At 36.7% G+C, this 20,350-nt stretch overlaps 1 protein-coding gene across 1 annotated transcript in view; it reads left to right on the top strand.

Annotated features, from left to right (window-relative positions):
• MLIP (muscular LMNA interacting protein) overlaps nt 1-17,763 on the top strand; it is a 118,102-nt gene extending 100,339 nt beyond the window's left edge. The window contains exons 12-15 of the mRNA XM_047103022.1: nt 9,793-10,018; nt 14,992-15,070; nt 16,633-17,080; nt 17,605-17,763. Of these exons, the coding sequence (XP_046958978.1) occupies nt 9,793-10,018; nt 14,992-15,070; nt 16,633-17,080; nt 17,605-17,763 (912 nt within the window). The remainder of the gene's footprint in view (nt 1-9,792; nt 10,019-14,991; nt 15,071-16,632; nt 17,081-17,604) is intronic.
• The last annotated feature ends 2,587 nt before the right edge of the window (nt 17,764-20,350 follow it).

The following is a 20,350-nucleotide window of genomic DNA, read 5'->3' as shown; positions in this document are numbered from 1 at the left end:
GTGGGTAATTTAGGCAGAGAAAACAACAAATCCAAATGAGAAGAGCAACCAAAAGAATGTTTGGAGAGAATGAATCAGAGATAAAAGTGGTAAAAAAAAAATGGCTTTTTGAATTTCATTAAAGAGCCAAACACAGCCTGAGTGAGAAGTCCAGCATATGGAAAATTGAATTCAGGCTGGTGAAACAGGTCATTTACAAAAAAATATATAGGAAAAAGAAAATGGAATACATTATACAAATGCAAAAATGTAGTTTTCTTTATTTCAAAGTCTACATGGAAAGGAAGATCTGTAGTAAATTTATAAATTCAAAATTGGTGATTCCTTAGGGATGAAAGAGCTGACAGGTTTTTTGACTTTTTTGAAATAATGTTCTAATCTCCAAATATGGACATCCTAAGAGAAATATAATCTCTTGTAGCCAGGCCATCCAAATATCAATTTGTCTAATGGACCTTTAGACATGTAATATGTTTTTTTTTTAATCTTTACTCTTTCTTGAAAATAGAAAATTGCATTTGGTCTTAAAATAAACAACTCATGAGAAGCTGGATTGTTGGTTATCTTTATCTAGTAGAGCTGAGAGGCTTAACATACTTTACCTGTTCAAATAAAACCAAGTGTATATGATATCCATTGCATTTGGTGCGTTCGGAAAAATAGAGGTTTTTTTTTTTTTTTTTTTTTTTTTCAATCTTTGGCTAATCCATTTCTGGAAAATATTGGGTTCTCACGAATTGCATTTGATAGAAGAACTGGCCTTTTACAGGGTATTGTAGGGTCAGGCTAGTTTCACCTCTGAATTTAGAATCCCCATCCAGGCAGGACCTGATGACCTTATTCGTTCTGATGTATAATTGAATCAAAAGAAAACTAGAACAGCTTGGTTTTGCTGGAAGAGTTCTGAAATCTGGTTTGTAGTTGTGGAAGTGTGATTAACCAGCTCTACCCTTTGCATTTGTGAATCAGGAAACTCATCCATGAAGTAAGGGGATTGGGTGAGCCCAGTGGTTCTCAACTGGGGTGACATTGCCCTAAACGTTATTGGTTGTCACAACCAGGGATGCCTCTGGCATTTAGTGGGTAGAGACCAGAAATGCTATTAAACATTCTACAATATACAGGACAGTCTCCCACAACAAAGAATTTTCCTGCCTGAAATGTCAGTAGTGCTGGAATCGAGAAATCCTGGACCAGACCATTTCTTGGTTCCCTTCCAGCTTCAAGAATACTATGACTAATGAAGCTCAATTATACCCCTACTAAGGGCATTTCAGTTCAACTGACAGTGACTAGGTGTCTTCTTTTTGTGTCTTAACTAAGAATTTTTCCCTATTTGATTTGTACAAAGGAGGTAAGTAAGCCTCCATTTATGGAATCTCCCACGTTCCATGTAGCCTCTACTTGTAATGATAGCCCTGTTAGATAAAGGGAATACATTTTCATTGGCTCTAGATATTTCAGCAACGTTATGGCTTCCCCATCTTCCCAGACATTTATTCCTCATTCTTGTATTTCCCCACTTGTTAGATTTCAAGAAAATCAAACAAAAGGAGAAATTTTTGAATATCAGCCAGTCTGTATGAAAAATGCATGCTGTTGGATGGAGTCATTCCTGATCCTGGGCCTCATTACATACCTGCAAAACGTGGGCATTGTACAAAATACTTTCAACAGTGCCCTCTTACCCTGAAATTCTGTGTCTATGTCCTTAAATATTATTATAATATAGTAAATAGTATTAAATATTACTTAAATATTATTATAATATGATAAATACTATTATTAAATACTGTTTAAATACTATTACATGATATTTCTCATCCTTAGGTGATTTGAAAAAGGAAAAGAAAAAAAGAGCAAGTGTTACTTAGGTCATACCTTTGGAGAGATGGAAAGTCTTCTACTCTCCTGCTTAGGTCAAAATCATAACAAATTGTTCTTATTGCCTAGCATGCAGTCCCTGCAGTGCTATGGTTTCCTGATGAATGGTGTTGCAGCTTCTCTCCACACTCATTCCTTTCTCTCTACTCATTGCATCCAACCTTTTAATGTTTGTGCCAGGCTCTGCAATAGATAGGAGTGACTCTACTGGAAAAGGAGCAGATAATATCCCTGCAGCATGAAGCTTAGATTCTAGGGGATTCTACATACTCTGAACTCTGACCTCAGCCTCTTTTGGCCACTCTTAACCTTCTCTGCAATCCTCCATACCTCCTCACTCATAACTGTCCACTGCGCACTCAGGCTGCACCTGCCGTGGGCTGCTCCTCTGGTCCTCTGATCCATTAAGGGACTGATCTTGACTGCTAGTAACTGCAGTCCTTGACTCTTCTGCTTCCTGCAAAGGAAACTTTATGATAGAATGCACTGGAAAGAACATGGATTCTATGTGAGCCTAGAAACTGTGAACTTCAATTTCATCCTAGAAAAATGGGACTACAAGTTCCATTTGTAATGGTATGCGTATTAATACCCGTTTATGATTCCATGAAATAGTCACTGCAAAAGGGCTCTGGACACTTTCAAGGGAGTGCACATTTGAAATATTTATTGTTATTGTTTCCTTTAAGATCACTATAATTTTGGAAGAAGGGCACTGACTCCTTGCTAAAGTGTCACCAAATAGGTTCTCCTTCTCCCCACTGTTGGGAGAAGTCACAGAAGTCTCTCTTCTATGTTGCTTTTTGACTTCTTCAATATAAGTTGTTCCTCTCCACCAAATACATGTAGGCGGGCAACCTAAGACAAGAATTAAACTATGTGTATAGAAAAACATAAGACTCAGCATTTTAACGCTCTAGTGCCCACTGCGATTGATTACAGAATATTTTCTTCCTTGTCCTTTGAACACGTCGCCATCAAATATCTTCACGCTGATCTAGTTCATCTGCTCTGTGAAGCTTGCTGTTAGACAGTCACAGACTCTAAGCCCTAAATAATCCAAAGCCTATCTTCAAAATTATATTTTAATCATTTAAAAACTTTTTTTGGTGAAGGGGATTTGAAAAAGCTAAGCATATGCTATGTCTTTTCATACTTCGCAAGTTTACATTTTTTTGGTTCAAATGAAGATTTGAAATAGATAAGTGTGGCTTTAAGTACGTCTGTTTTTAAAATGCATATGAATTCTTCAGAATTAGGACTGATAAACAAGAAGTTATGCCATATGTTCAAAATTAAGAGACCTAATTTATCTTGGCTTGATCTTCGGGGAATGTAGATAATTACAGTCTCTTCTTGGTAATTTGGGGTTTCTGTGACAGTGTCTGTAAAATGCTGATACGCCTTTGGCTGAAGGAGTCACTGGGTACGAAATACGTTGTAACTGTTCTTGACTTTATGAAGGGGGAGGGTGTTGTTTCAAACCGAAACTGTAGCAGAAATGCTATAATCCTGATTTTTAAATTGTTACAAGCTCCAGGCAGGAAAGGAAAACTGAAAACAAGGGCTGTATTTAAAAATAAGAGATAGAAGGGAGAGAGGATGTGGTTAAAGGCTCCAGCAATGTCACCCAGTGGTGCTCTGAGTTTCCAGGGGCACAAATAGCTGCATGTGTGAAGTGGGGACAGAAGGAGCAGAGAGAAAGTAGATTTTCACCCTTTACTTTGGAACCACAGAAAAGGGGGTAGCTTTCAAATGCCAGGATGGAACAAAAGAGTCTCAGATGTGCAGGCTTTAATGAAAAGAGCCCATAGTGCCTTAAAAATGCCCTTTGGTGTTGCAATGAAAACAGCTTTTGAAGTTAAATAGTTTGACTTGATGGCTGAATAGAAAGTAGGCTTTTTCTAGAGTGGCAAATGCAGTCGATATGGCTATAGCATTCATTTTTGGATGTCTGTGTCAATACTTAATTCTTCAGTATCTCCAGTTCTCTTAATAGACACAGCAAAATTAATGTATTCACTGCATATTGTCTGCTAAATTTTTCTCTAATGAACCAAGGTATTATTGTTTCATAACTTCTTGTGATCTTTAAGGTTTTTAGGATATGATATAATCAACCAAAATAATTAATCCTTTTTTAAAAACCAAGCTCCTAAGTAAAGCTTATTTTACTCTGAAAAAATTTGTGCTATTTTTATATTGAAAATGACAATTCGCAAGTAAATGAAAAACAGTTTACAGCATTTTATTAGAAATAACTGTTAACATATCTCACTGATAGAAATACGTATGAGACAATTTTATGACTCCTGTCATAAATTTTGTGATTCCCTCAAAAACTAGAACATTAAAAGATTCATCTATTGAATGCTAAAGCAGGGTAGATGATGTTCATTTTCAGGAATCATTTAGAATAGTGATCTCCAAAGTAGTATCTACCAACCTCAAGATAATTCATTGGGGTGGAGATGGGGTATGAGTCAGACATGGTAAAGATTTTATTGACTTTTTCAATCTAAAACAGGGGTCACAAACTATTACCTGTGGGCCAGATCTGGTCTACCGCCTGTTCCTATAAATAAAATTTTCTTGGCATACAACTATGTCTACTCATTATGTATTACCCAAGGATGCTTTCATGCTACCATGGTAATTGTGACAGAATATATGGTTTGTAAAACCTACTACATATACTAAGTGGACCTTCACAGAAAGAGTTGGCCACTTCCTGACTTAGAATTATAGGAAATATTTTAAGCTTTGCTGATTTATATGGGCTTACAATGGTGTCCTTTGTAAGCCTGAGAGCCAGATAGTCACAACGTATGCATTTTTAAAGTGAGATTTCTGGGAAAGTGTCAGCTCTCCAGTTTGGTGCATTGAACAGAGAGCCCTCACTTGGCTGTTGCTTAAGCCTTTTGTCCTTGATGGAAGTTCATGTGCCCAGTTGGACATATGATTTATCACATTAACTATTTTTAAGTAAAAGAATCCTCATAAAATTAACAAGTGACTTTACTTAAAAAAAAATCTCCCACATTGGGGCGCCTGGGTGGCGCAGTCGGTTAAGCGTCCGACTTCAGCCAGGTCACGATCTCGCGGTCCGTGAGTTCGAGCCCTGCGTCAGGCTCTGGGCTGATGGCTCAGAGCCTGGAGCCTGTTTCCGATTCTGTGTCTCCCTCTCTCTCTGCCCCTCCCCCGTTCATGCTCTGTCTCTCTCTGTCCCAAAAATAAATAAACGTTGAAAAAAAAATTAAAAAAAAAAATCTCCCACAAAATAATCTAAATTGAATATACCACTAATATAGGAATACAGAGCAAGACATGGCAGAGATGATATAATATCTATATGTAGTATAAGCTTTGTTAATAGCCATATTATTAATTCATTATTAATAATAATATACCCATTCCTACATTTATAGTTTTGTCTTGAGTTTTAACTAATAATTATATGATGGCATCATAAGATAGTTACAGAGTAGGCATCAGGACATGGAGAAGCTGTGTAATTTCAGTAATGTTTAAAGACATGAGGTATTTAATATTACAATGTTTAAAGTTTTATGGAAGTCAGTGATAAGCATCTTTTTTGAGGAATATTCATAAAGGAAAAATTAAAAACCCAATTTAATTGGAAATATATATGTTCTTCCTGCTGCATAAAATACTGTAAAATAATACACAGAAAACTATAGAATGATACACTGAAATTCATTCCTTTGATACCATTAGAAATGCTTTGAAAATGCTTTGAAAACATCTCTGAATATTTAAAGCAGTAAGTAGTGAGCAAATGACACTATATTGTAATTTTATGATGCAGTTAGATTAAAGTATAGATTTAAAACTAGTCTCATTATATAGCATTTGTGTTCTAGATATAAAATAAAAAGAAAGTGACACTTTGGGGACCTAAAAGAGAAATAAGTCAGAGAAAATTTACTCCCTAAAACGAGTGACTTCTTTATAATAAAATTACAGTTCTATGGGAAAACTGTGAATGTATAATCAGCAATAGAGTATATGAAAACATTGTAGGTATGAAGTTGAAGTTACATCAACATCCACAGATAGTTATGATGACAAGGATGATGTAGATGTGCACACGCATGCACTATGAATACAGAGAGCCTGTTATATATGTTACATTAATATATAGTCAAGATTCCTATATATAGTAATAGAAACATAGGGATAAAGCTATGTGTATGTATATCTTTATAATAATGAGATGGAGATTATATATGTAATATATATTAAATACATAATATTGTATATTTATAATAATGAGATGAGACTCCAATAAAATCTTTGGAGTCATTCGGAGGTTCTAAAGTTATCTTATGACAAAGTATTTTAAAAAGCAACAAACTTCAAGATACATTATGACAATTTGGGTTTCCTGGCCATCTGTATAGTGAAAGATTTGTTTTTCAACAAAATTTTGATTAAAGAGGAAATTCAAAATAAAATTCCTACCTGGGAAGAAATGAAAAAAAAAGTAATGAAACTATTGTCTATTAGAACTTATGGAATACAGTTAAAATAGTCCTTGGGAGAAAACGTGCAACTCTAAACATGGTTAATGAATTAAAAAGAGAATAAAAATAAATCAATAAGGTATACAATGTATAGAATTTAAGAACAATAAAGTTTCCTATGCATAAGGAAAACAAGAGAAATAAATTTATAAGAATTGGCAAAAGAAAACTGGAAATCAGAAAGGCCATAGAAATCATAAACATAAAATGTTTTGGGACAATACCTATAAAATAGTAGCAGTAGAGTAACACAGAAATTGTAAAAATACTTTCAAAATTCTGAAAGAAATTATTCTGCAACTTAGAATCCTATATCCAGAAAATTAAATGTAAGGGCAGAACAAAATTTTCAACATGCAAAGGTCAAAACTTTTCTTCTAATATTCCATTCCCCCCCCCCCCCGAAGCTCCTTTAGGGCCCAGTGAATATGAGAGGAAAGCAAGAAAGGCCTGGCATACTGGAAACAGCAGATGGCACATAACAGATAGGCAAAGAACATTTCCAAGGTGATGGTAAAGAGAATTGCAGGATAACAACTTCAGAAAAGCATAGAAGACAACTAGCACAGATTGGTGCCTCAGGTGACATAGATGTGGAGGCTGTCACCACCAAGAATCCCTTCTCCTCTGCACTGTATTATCAACCAGACAGTGCTCAAGTGAGCCTGGCCAAGATTCCTAGCTCTCTATGACCTGTCCAAGTGCAGATACAATTCTGCTGTCCTCTCCCGTCCGAGCGGCCTGAAATAGCTGGTATCATCTGACCCCACAGAATTGCAGAGTTGACCGACTCCTGAGAGATGGAGGTTGGCCATAGTGAGCGTAGAAACAGGAAATGTTTGCTGCCTGATTGATTAGGCCTTAGCCCTGCCAGATTTCCCCCATATAAGAAACCCTCTGCTTCCCCTGCATGACTACAGACGTGGCTTCTGACATCCTCACAATGGATCTTGAACCCTCCAAGAAAAGTTGAGGCCAGAATATAAACCAGACTGTTCTGATTACCTTTTCCTAAGCACTGTCAACTGTCAATAATAATGTCACCTTTTTTTTTTTTTTTACACAGCTAGTCTTTGTGTTTGCTACTCAGTTTTCAGATTAATCACTTCCCACCCTGATTAAGAAGTGTAATTAATTGTTGATAAAATAATGGAATAGTTGATTGAGAAATAAAACAAAATTAGAATACATTTCAATCTAAAAGCCATCTCTAATTCCATCTTTAATGGAATACTACAAGCATTCCATTAAAGTTGCACAATAACATGACTATTATTTAATAATGTTAGCAGTATTGGCCAATGGAATTAGACAAAAGAAAGGAATTACAAGTGTAAAACCTGGCAAAGAGGTGGTAAATTTATCACAATGTTAAGTGATTTGCTATTTTGGGTAATATACCTGGAGCTTCCACGAGAATTCACTGAGTGACAATTACATCCGTGAGATAACTCAGTAATGTGTTTTGGTAGGACATCCAAAGCTTTCACGTACTGACATAGAAATATACCAAAGCTGTTGTTAAGTTGGGGGAAAATACAGAGAAATAATATGTAGAATGTCGTAAATAGGATGCTATCTTTTTTTTATAATTATGTATGCTTGTAGGGTCTATGAGTGAAAATATTTGTATTGGCTTGATATGTAAAATAAATATTGCAGCACAAACAAGATACTAATTAGTCACCATTTCAAGGTTCAGAGGGTTATAACCTCTCATTTCTGCAAAGTTAAAAGATCTAGAATTATAATTTTCTAACTTTAAATTTTCTGAGTTTTTTAAAGTCAGTTTTGAATTTAATGCTTAAAAAAAGAACTAATACATCTACTGATGCAGCAAACACATCAAGGTACATTTTAGAAAGCCAATCAGTGCCTTAAAAATACATTATTGGAAAAAATGAACTAAACCTACATAACAAAATATTAAGTGTACAGTTTTAAAGTTGAATTTACTTGCATGCTAAATATAATTTTGAACAATGTGTATTACTTTGTACCAAATTTCCATTTCACACAAAACCAAATATACTCATTCATTGCTCATGGAGTAGAGAAATAACTGAATACATTATTGAACTCATAGAAAACATTACATTCCTCTGAAATTTCAGCCATTAATGCATTAAGCATCTATTGTATTAGGCATTGTACTTGACTCTGAGGCCACAAAAGTGAGTAAAGCAGATTTCATTTTATAAAATTCATGTCCTGAGGGTTTTTACTATAGAACAATCACTGCCAATTTATTTCCTTACATGAACAATTTCAGAAATATAAGAGGTGCTTATTTATCTGCAAAAAAGCAGCCCTATCTTTCACAGATACATACATATCTGGGCCCTTTCTGCAGCTTTTCTTTGTAGGCTCAAGACTTCCCACTCTTATGGCTTCCTTGCCCCTTTCACAATGCCTGGTCTTATCTCTGGTCCTACTTCCTCAAAGTCTTTCACATCCATCTCCTTTCCAGGTTAAAGACTCACCCAAGGTAAGACCCCATTCCCTCTCTCTACACTTGAACTTATCTGCATGCACAGTCTCCAGTTTCTCTCCAAAGCAACACACTGCCTGGCATAGAACTCATGGTTCTTTCCATTCTTGCGTATCCTGATCCCTTGCCGGTCCTCGGCCCAATTTGGCCACTTACTGTACCACGAATTAAACCAACACTTCTGCTCCGCGGCTTGCGCATTGATATCCTCTACGATGCGCTCCTCTGTGTCCCCCATTTCTTCCCGACCAGATCACAAGTCCTCTTAAAATAACTTCCACTGTTACCTACCTCTTCAATGAAGACTTTTTCAATCTCATCCTATCACCTCTGGGATCTCTCTCCTTCCTTAAACTTTTCTCCTCTTGATACTTTCAAAAATAACAACCTTGACACCCTTCAGGCGACACTACAGGTGCTTGTTTAGTTTGGCAGAAGAGGCTGGAGGAGGAGACTGACAGGAATTATTGAAAGAGACAAACCATATACTATGAAAGCAGGTGTCTGGAGAAGGGTCCAACTATGAGGAGAGGTTTCCTTCTTACTAGTAAGATATTTTTTTTTAAGTTTATTTATTTATTTTGAGAGAGAAAGAGAGTGAGCAGGGGAGGGGCAGGGAGAGAGGGAGAGGGAGAGAATCCCAAGGAGACTCTTTGCTGTCAGCACAGAGCCAGACTCAGGGCTTGAACCCACGAACTGTAAGATCATGACCTGGGCCAGGATTAAGAGTTGGGACGCTTAACTGGCTGAGCCACCCAGGCTTCCCAGTAGTAAGAGATTCTAACATAACGTCTAATATACTTAGACTTAATTCCAAGTGAGCTTGACTTTTGTCCACTAACATGTTCTTTATACCTTTCTTGTTCCCAGGATGTGACAGTTCCTCACAAGCCTGTTTCTCTCCACCCTTTATATCAGACTAGACTCTATCCTTCTGCTAAGTCCCTGCTGCCTCCACAGACTCTCTCACACGCTGACTGTCTTACCCCAGGACCCTTCAGTCATTTGTCCTCCTTCTCACTGAGTGATGAACAGGGGAATTCTCACACCCTGTTTAGTGGCAACACATATAATAAGGTGAGAATTCCCTGCCAAGGTGGGAGCTGTTCTGTTCTGTGCTGTGAAACTTCTTTATGCTTAGCTTTTTAAAACTTAAGTGTAGAAACATATATATTAAGACTGTTAATTACTTGTGTTAAAGCCCACGACCTTACAAAAAGATAATAATTAACCTTGAGAAGTTAGTAAGTATTTATTTTTGCTTTCAAAGTCATTTCCTGGTTTTGTATTCCTCCTTGCCTCTTGTGCAAACCCCAAAGTGGAAATCCTGAGAAATTTTCCAGAACCTTACAAGGTGCCGTTATTAATATATCTTATAGTCTCAGTTCAATGTTCTTTAAAAAGCTTCTTTAAATTGCGGTGCCTTAATCAGGAGGCACTATCACAGCGAATGAGCAATGAAATAATTAGAATTTCTACGAATATCTGTAAAGTAATATTAACATCTTATTTTATTTTATTTTTTATTTGAGTATAGTTGACACAATGTTACATTAATTTCAGGTATACAGCAGAGTGTTTCAACAAGTTTATACCTTATGCTATTAACATTTTATTTTAAAATGTGTCTATCTGCCTCACAACGCATAGTGATGGGATATGTAAAATGAGGTGTTTGGTACCTTAAAATATGTATATATGTATACATATTACACACGTATATATATTACATATATAAATATTTTATATATCTATATATACTCAAATACATATAATATACTTAATTTATTTTTTAAGTGTTTATTTATTTTTTGAGAGAGAAAGAGACAGAGTGTGAGTGGGGGAGGGGCAGAGAGAGAGAGGGAGACACAGAATCTGAAGCAGGCTCCAGGCTCTCAGCTGTCAGCACAGAGTCTGACGTGGGTCTCGAACCCACAAGCTGTGAGATCATGACCTGAGCTGAAGTCAGACACTTAACCGACTGAGCCACCCAGGCGCCCCTAAATACATACAATGTATTTTAAGTGAAAAATATTTATAGTTGGCTTTGGAATGCAATCACAAATGTTGTATTAGAAGCAAGCAGTCAACGGTGCCGCACAAAGCTTTTATATAAAAGTACCTGTTGCTCTTCTGACCATTACCGTAAGGACATCCTAGCTACTTACAGACTCTCAGATTCTGAAAACTTTATGAAAGAATTGATTCGTTAAATTTAACCTGCAATTAATTTTTTTTTGTAAAACTCAAAATCTTGTTTAAAACCATTTATTTTGCAAATTCTCTATATCTAATGGAATATACCCCTGTACTTGGAAATCAATAAAGGCCAGAATCAATATGTTCCAGAGTGTAGTTGTACAATATTCCTTGGGCCCCCATTTTTTTTGAGGAAATGTTCATAAACTCAGTCTAAAGAGAGTCAGTCATCTAAAAAGTGAATATTACTATATGAATAATATTTTATCTTTCATATTTAATAGCATCTATCATTAGTGAATGATCAACCCTGAATTAAACTTTAAAATATCCATTTTCTGATAACAGAATGTTTTTAGACGAGGTTCAGGATGACATTTTTATGACTTTTATTTGTTTCTTACACTTGGTTTAGAAAAAACAAATATTTCAGGGAAAGTATAATATTCTTAAAATATTTTCTATTATTTGAAATTGTTCCTGATTTAATCCTTGCCAACATTTATGAAATCCTTTTAGCTATAGAGTTAATGATTCTGAAAATAACATAACAATTGTCTTATAAATTATCATCTATGATGGGATTATAATTGTATTTTATAGATATCAATTGCATTAAGTAGCTCATTCTTTTGATATTTTGGTGCTGTTTTCTAGAACCATTCAACATTCACGGAGGTTCAAGGATAGGGTCAGTATTTCATCCGTATTTTAACCTGTACTAGTGAGGTTGTAAAGAACAATATAGAAAAGTGATATGAGGTTGGACAACTGTTTTCATTTTATACAATCTTCATAATAGATTTTGTCTTTCAGAGTCTGAGATTTATTGATACTGAATAAACAATAACATCAGAAATAATAATAATATAATCATAGTGTAAGACAATATTTCTTGATGGAAGATTCAGAACATCTAATAGCCTTATACTTTAATTGTTCCCATCAAAATATACAGATTACCCAATTTGATATCCATGTTTACAAATTTTGTGTCATAAATATTGGGCCAGTAGCATACCAGGTTTCAAGAATTGGTTTTTTTACTTGAAATAGTTTCTTGCCTGCAACTGTAAAACATCTGCTATCTAAATTACCTTCTCTTCAATACCTAATGTCATTGCCACACCTGGTTCCCAACATTAACTACTAGGTTTATCTCCAAACTCAAATCTTCCCATATATCCCCCTGGAGAGCCACACTGAACTTGACTTAACTACCTTTGATGGTCCCTCATCAACTGGGGCTACCAAAGGTGTTTAACAGGTTTTATTATTCTTCTGTTGAATCTGTACTACCTTCTTTCTTCTAAATCTTCATCCCACTCCGCGTGTCCTATATCTTTACCTTAATCCCTATCTTCTCTTAGTTTCAAGACAGAGCTCCATCATATGATGTCATATCACATGTGATGATGCTCAGGTACTTTCCTTTTCATCTTGGAATAAATTAGGGGGTCCTCTTTTTCTTGAGTTCTCATGAAGGGAGTTATTACTCTTCTTTCTTTAATCCCTCAAAGTAATATTGCCCAGTGGATAAGAGCAAGATGTCTCTGGACCGTCTGTCTAAGTTCATTTCTTGACCCCACTCCTTCCAGAGAGTGATGTTGGTTAAGTCATTTAGGCTATGCATGCCTCCATTTACTCACCTGCAAAATGAGGATGATACTAGTACACACCTTACTAGAGTATTATGAGATTAAGATGTACTAATTGATGCAAAGCACTGATACTGGTAGTATCTGGGACATAACAACCATATAAGAATTAGATTTTATTACACCTTCTTGGAGTGCCATTCTTAGCATTCTCTTGAATCTTCATTTGTCCTGTATTCATTGGACGCTTTCCCTTTTGTATGCAGACACCTAAAAAAAAAAAAAAAAAAAAAAAGACAAAATGAACACATCTCCCTCCTTTTCCTTGATAGTGCCACAAGCGTAGTAATTTCAAGACTTTCTTTCTCTCAAAGTGATCAATAGCCATTATCTTCATTCTCCCTCTATAAATTCGCGCTTTAACCCACTCTTGAAAGCATTCTGTCTTTTTGTTTCAACCACTCTATTGAAACTGCTCTCTGGAGATAAACTGCTTGTCAGCAAACTCAGCTGAATTTCCTCAGTCCTCTGTCTCTTTTATCCCTTGCAGCAGCTGACACAGTTGATCATGCCCTTTTGAATCTCCCTCCTCATCCTACTCTTGGGATCATGTCTACATTCCAACTCCCTGACTGCTCCTTCTTTGTTTTCTTGTGGACACTTCTTCTTCCTCTACCCCTTCTCTCTAATTGCCTCCCTTCAGATACCCACCCACTCACAGGCTTCTGTGATTATCTTAGTCCTGATCATTCTCAAATCCACATTTCCTATTCTGTTTCTCCTCTGAGATTTAGTTTTATATCTTCAGCTGCTCTCTTGTCAGTTCCCCTCGGATGTCATGTTGTCACTTCAAACTCATCATTCATTATGCCTCGAACGAGTTCTGTTCTGGCTTCCTTACTTCTGTCGTTCATAACACAGTACTCAGTCCTCAAACTCAAAACTTGATTCAGCCATTATCCTTTTTCTGCTTTGACCTCATAGTTGATCATTCACCAAATTGAATGGATTCTTCTTTTGTTATGTCTGTCATGTTGTTATCTCTCCCTACTCTTTCTTATGATTCTACTTTCCTAACCAATCGACTTCTTTCCCTCCAGGCATGCCTTGGGAATTTCTTACTGTTTAACTTGCTCCTGCATTCTCCTCATGTAAAATACCTTCCTGTTTTTCACTTTACTTGTGCAAGGCAAACCATTCTCATCCTTTAGAGACTAGTCAAACCATCCCTGCTCCTCTGTGAAGTTTCCCCATTCATCAACATTCAGGGATGTTTTTCTCCTTTTAATTTTTATAATCCTTGCCTGTGCCAACGTATCTCCTGTATATTACAAGTTACCTTGTATTCATTTGTTGTGATTGTCCTAGTGTCCATCTAGGGCGTGACATGCTTAATATGATACTTTTCACATTGTAGGTATAGCCATAAATAAATGTGTGTTCATGATGAACAAATCCTAAAATGATGCAGGTTATTCACTAGGAGCCTAAGATGCTTGAATATTTGGGATTATTTCCATTTTAAGTAGAAACTAAATATGAGTCAATTTATGGATTTATCAGTACATTTAATACAATTTCACTCAGTTGAGGAACTCCCTTTTTCTTGGGTTGTGTGCAATTTCCAGGGTGTTTATGGAGTGCTTCAACATAGGAACATAGGTGGGGTGGGGAGGTGGAGGCAGGGGGCATCTGATCTTTCTTTGCCATATGCGGGCTCTGGTATCTACTGGGGTGTTTTCAGTCCTGTCTGGTATATGACCATCAGTCATATAATACACTGCTGTTTCCTCCTTTCTTCACCTAAATGGCACGCCCTCATTGGTTCTAGATTAGTTACTTCTGAGCCCCTATAGTATACGGGGAAAACACAGTTACCCGCATCTTGGGAGCAGGTAAATTCTGTGAGGTCCTCTTAGAATCATCTATTTAGATAATCTACATATCCTTCTTTACTCTTCTTTTCCTGCCCCCTTGTTTGTAGAAAATTCTAGGAGTCCGTACTTAAGAATTTGCCTACCCACTAGAATTTATTGGTAACCCTGAAAGCAATACTCACTGCACTTTTGTGGTCATCTGTGGACATGTGAAGAACAATGCAATATTTGATTGGCCTGTGCACATGTTCCCAGTGGGGTGAACAAGGTGATGTTCTATTTTCTTGTTTTAGCTCTCATGCTATAAGCAATCATTCTCTCCATGTCTTAGTACCACAGATTTTGAATTTCTGTGCTTTTTCTTGGTGATTTCACTATTTAAAATGGCCTCTCAGGCATAGTGCTGAAGTTCTGTTTGGCGTTCTATACATTAGAAGGCTATGATGTGCCTCGCAGAGAAACTATACATGTCAGGTAAGCTTTCTTTAGGCATGAATTATAGGGCTGTTAGCTGTAGGTTCAATGTTAATGAATAATAATATATTAAATAAGATATCTTTAAACAGAAAGACACATTAAACAAGACTATATATGACTGACTGATGAAAACGTAATCAGACTCGCAGGAACTTAATCTTATATTTCATCCTGGAGCAGTGGTTCAGGATTTGCTAATTCCATATTTGCAGTGACTTAATACAACATAACTATTGTGAATAATGAGAATCAATTGTGTCTTTTTTGGTTTCCCTGAGAAGAAGTTTCATGTATGAGTAGTTAGTTTGGGAGGTGGTTCTAGGAAACACCAGTTAAGGAAGTAGGGAACTGAGACAAGGAGAAGGTGTCGAATAAAGGGTGTATCATCAAGCAAGTTACCATGTGGGAATTAGAGCTTGAGTTTGCTGGTGAATTCTAGGAGCCAATGTGGACAACTCAGAGTGAGGCAATCTGAGGTGGAGTGTGGGGGGGAGGGCGGGCAGGGTGGGGAATCCTGCTTGTCTTTGTTTGAGGGTTGTGCCTATGGGATGGGAGCATTAATCGCAGAAGAGCTCTCAGGAAAAGAAAAGCAGGGACTAGTCAAATGAAGTTCAGAGTCTGGTAATAAAATGTTAAGGCCCGAGATGACATAGGTATGACAGTAATTTATATTTTATATATATTCACAAATCTTATGTTTATGTTCTAAATGTGGGGTCCAGGATCCTGTAAATCAAAACTTTGGCTATCAGAATGCAAGAGAATTTTCTTTAATTTTGACATATTATGCCGTGGGCCATATATCATTGCTGATACAATAAAGGGTACAGAGGAGTTATAGGTCTGGGTGTGGAGGGTCATTATCTTACAACTATCTCATCCCCAGTCATTTTACCAATTTTTCCTCTATTTTGTAATTTATATAAAAATGTTTATCTTCAAAGTTAATAACACCTTCCACAGCATATCTGCTGATGTCTAGCTCACAGCCTAGTGGATCCACCCTCTATTTTTTGTTTGTTTGTTTGTTTGTTATTTATTTTTGAGAGAGATTGAGAAAGAGAGAGAGAGGCAGAGAGAGAGAGGGAGAAAGAATCCCAAGCAGGCTCCATGCTGTCGGCATGGAACTTGACACAGGGCTTGATCTCACAAACCATGAGATCATGACCTGAGCCAAAATCAAGGGCTGGTCACTTAGCTGACTGTGCTGTCAGGAACCCATGCCCTCTATTTTTGAGAATTCAGTTCTTTTAGAAAGATTACTTTTTCTAAGCACCACTCAGACATCACCACAGAGGTCTCAACTACTCTCCTGGCCATCAAGTAAGAAAACTAATCTGCACATAAGGTATGTAACTGAAAGCTGATCACTCTTCATAACCTTTATTCTTTCTTCATCCTCTGCCTCATTTCTTCTGTGTTGTATTCCCATTATCTCTGAGGCGCAGCTCACTTTTTAATTTTTAAGTCAAACCCAAATCCCAATTCTTCTGGCTTACTTTCCTTTTTCCCACTTACGCACTCAGTTTTCTGTATTTTTTCCTCTTTTCTTATCCCAGCTCCATTTTCTACCTTGTTTTTAGCACAACCACAGGCCATGTGGACAGGAAGTTCTCTCTTACTGCCATCTCCCCGGGGTCGCTCTTCTTCCCACTTGCAGTAGAAACGAACAAGAAAACACATGGCGGACCTATGAATAGTACTGAGAGGAGGGAAGGAGAACTAGACCTTCACAGTCAGGATGATTTTTCTGATGTGCTGGCAGGAGTGAGGCTGGGATTTCTTACTCAGGAAGGCTCTATTTACAGTGAAAGCTTGCAAGGCTTTATCCGTGAGAACAGCATCTTTATAGACAGAGAGACAGCTTTGAAGCCTCAGGAGAACATTGACAGCCATTCTGAGGACCTCTTCTCTTTCAGTTTTCAAAAAATTGTGTTATCTGGAGGCCTAATTTGTGACTGTGCAGCCATTTTATTCACTTTTGGTTTCCTAAAACGCATGATCCTTGTACTTTGTTTGTGGCCATTTACCATTTTCTTTTATTTCTAGTCTGCTTCTGTCTCATCAAAGAGATAAGTGTGGCAGGTTTTCTCACATAGGTATCCCCCCATTGGTTCCACTGCTATTAAATTCTACTGTATATTTTCTTTCTTTTTTTTTTTTTAACATTTATTTATTTTTGAGACAGAGAGAAACAGAGCATGAAGGGGGTAGGGTCAGAGAGAGAGGGAGACATAGAATCTGAAACAGGCTCCAGGATCTGAGCTGTCAGCACAGAGCCTGATGCGGGGCTCGAACTCAAGGACCGCGAGATCATGACCTGAGCCGAAGTCGGACGCTCAACCGACTGAGCCACCCAGGTGCCCCTCTACTGTATATTTTCTATGCATGTGTTGGAGCCAGCTTTTTCTAACACATTCAATTGGAGTATTTCAGTACTTATCTCTGGAGTAGCCCCTTGAAAAATAGCTTTTACTTCAGAGCAGGAGAGCATTAGCTATTCATCTCCTACCTCTGTTCTTCCTGCCCAGGACCCTCCCAGCCCTGATCACTCCAGCTTGCAGACCCCAGGCTGTGATCAGGACTGCTGGGGGTCAGGGCAAGATGTGAAGATCTTTCATGGAGAGAGGAAAACATATATTCCTGTGGAAGATGACACGTGTCCTGATCCGTCCTGGACATTTTTGTAAAAGCGTATCTATTCTATTTTTCCTATTGTTTTGGAAAAAAATACTTTTAAAAGTAGTTTTTTTTGAAAATAAATATCTTATAGATCTACTAGTGTAACAAACCATTTGTTAATAAATAGTTTTAATATTATATGATTTCAATTATTTCTTTGCTCCTTGTCATTATTAGAAGTGTCCAGTTTGATCAGTAAGTAGACCTAGAGCAACAAAACTGTAGCCTCTAAACAAGTAAGACATCAGTTGCTGAATTAATCTTGTTGAATAAATGAATTGTTCTATGGCCATGTTTAGAAAAGTAATCCACACTCTTGCTTTAGTTTCCTTATTTATAAAATAGCAATAAAAATAGAATCTCTAGCGGCACCTGGCTGGCATAGTAGATAGAACATGCAGCTGTTGATCTCGGGGTCATGAGTTCAAGCCCCACTTTGGGTGCAGAGATTACTTAAAGAAATTTAAAAAAATGTAAAAAAAATAGAATCTCTATCATAGGATTTTTACCAAGATCAAGTGGCAACCTGAAACTTTCATGTTCCAACTTAAGTTCTCAGTTTTATATATTTTTTCAGCATGCTACCTGTTGTTTGTGGAATTTTGGTGCTGGAGTGAAGAAACAATCCATCGATATAACTGGGAGGACATTACTCTCATCTATAATGTGTTTTTTCCTTGTATTACAACCTATTCATTCCTTTAATGCTTTCAAGTTTATTCCCATATGTATTTGCTTTACCTCTGATTTCTCACTCCCCTTTCCTTTTTCTTCATAGTCTACTATACTATTTTTCATTTGTTTGCATATTTTCTTCCGAATATTGCATTATTATTTTGTGTACATTTAATTTACAGAAATGATATTGTTGACACAGGTCACTCTTTTTCCGTGAGTTTCTTTTTCCTCTGGAATAGTAGGATATTGGGTTTGGTTCTAAAACTCTTACTCTAAGATCAAAACTGGGCTGTATTTCATGAGAATTATATGGGGAGCTTCAGAAGAATGCAGATTCCTGAGACCTACTTAAAACTCCTAAACTCAGGGGCACCTGAGTGGCTCAGTGGGTTAAGTTTCTGACTCTTGATTTTGGCTCAGGTCATGATCTCATGGTTTAAACCCCTCATTGGACTCTGTGCTGGCAATGTACAGCCTGTGTGGGATTCTCTCTCTCTCCCTCTCTCTCTGCCTCTCCCCTACTCGCACATACACTCTCTGTCTCTCTCTCTCTCCCTCTCTCTCTTTCCCAAAATAGATGGATAAGCTTAGCAAAAAAACCCAAAAAGCAAAAACAAAAAAACCAAAAAAACAACAAAACACTCCTAAACTCATAACTTCCACTGGACTGGATGATCTTAACAGTTTTTACGTTTCTGAAAATTTTGAGCTTTCCCTATGGTAGCAAATTATTCCTCTTTCATCTTTTAAATTCTATAATGATTCAGCAAGAAGATAAACTTCATTATGAGAAATAAATTTACAAAGAAAAACTATATCAACATGTTAAAAAGTGCTTGATTATAATGGTTGATTTTTCACATAAAACTTTTATCAAGTAAAAGGAGACACAAGTATTAAATGGTATATATACTACCTTAGGTCACAGGATTTTTTTCCTTAATTAAAGAAAGTCATAAATGTTAGGTTGAATTCTTAATCAAAATTGCTCCCATGTGCTTGTAACATTTACCATTGGGCTGAGTGTTTATACGTCCAGTATTCATGGGCTTAACTGAATCAGAAGGTACATTTTTTATTTCCCCAGAACACTGCTCAATTATTAAAAGTCATTTCTCTTTGAAAAAGTACTGTAGCTGCCAACATGTACTTTATGATTTACTTTTTAAGAAATTAAAATGCCTTTTTCATAAAATGAGATTTTAGAATATACCGATCCTTTATATTAGAATTATGTTCTTGCTAAGAGAGGTGAAACATTTAACTTGAAATGTATCTTATCTTTATGATGTGTCAACACAGTATTTACTGATCCGTTTTTATTAGCCTCTTTTCCAAGCAGCTGCTCTTGAGATTATAGATTAAGAATGAAGAGGAAATATAACTTGTCTGCAATGACAAAATGAGCGGAGAGTGAACACAATGGGGATATTTCAGTCCAATTCCATTCATTATTTGTTTTTTTCTACATAAAGGATCACTCAGAATGAGCCGAAAGTGAGAGACAGTTATTAGAATGGTGTGGGAACCTTTTTAGCCAAATGTATTATGGATAAGAAATACACAGTTTAGGGAATAGGCATAGGAATGTTACACCTAAATGTAATAGACAGTGAACTTATCAGGAGATTCAAGCTCTATTGTCTTTTATTTTCACAAAATGGAGTATTAGGGGTTGGCAATGGACTCTGGAACCTCTGATGAGGTTTCCTGGTAGTGCTGTACTATGTGAATGAACTAGGAAGACAGAAGAAAGGAAGGCAACTTTTATATCCAGAATGGGTAGGTAGGAAAGGATCCTCCGTAAAATGGCTTTAGCTTGTTCCTACGTCAAGAGCATGCTTCCTTTAAACCCGTTGGGTCATTCATCCTAGAAATGTTGAATTTTCTCACTTTCTTTTCCTCCATTTGTTCTCC

This window comes from Lynx rufus, unplaced genomic scaffold, assembly GCF_022079265.1.
Source record: "Lynx rufus isolate CCGP_SWC_20201006 ecotype Redwood Valley unplaced genomic scaffold, mLynRuf1.p SCAF_6, whole genome shotgun sequence".
NCBI classification, from domain to species: domain Eukaryota; kingdom Metazoa; phylum Chordata; class Mammalia; order Carnivora; family Felidae; genus Lynx; species Lynx rufus.
Note: the sequence above shows the minus strand (reverse complement) of the source record. Positions and strands in the feature narration are given on the sequence as shown.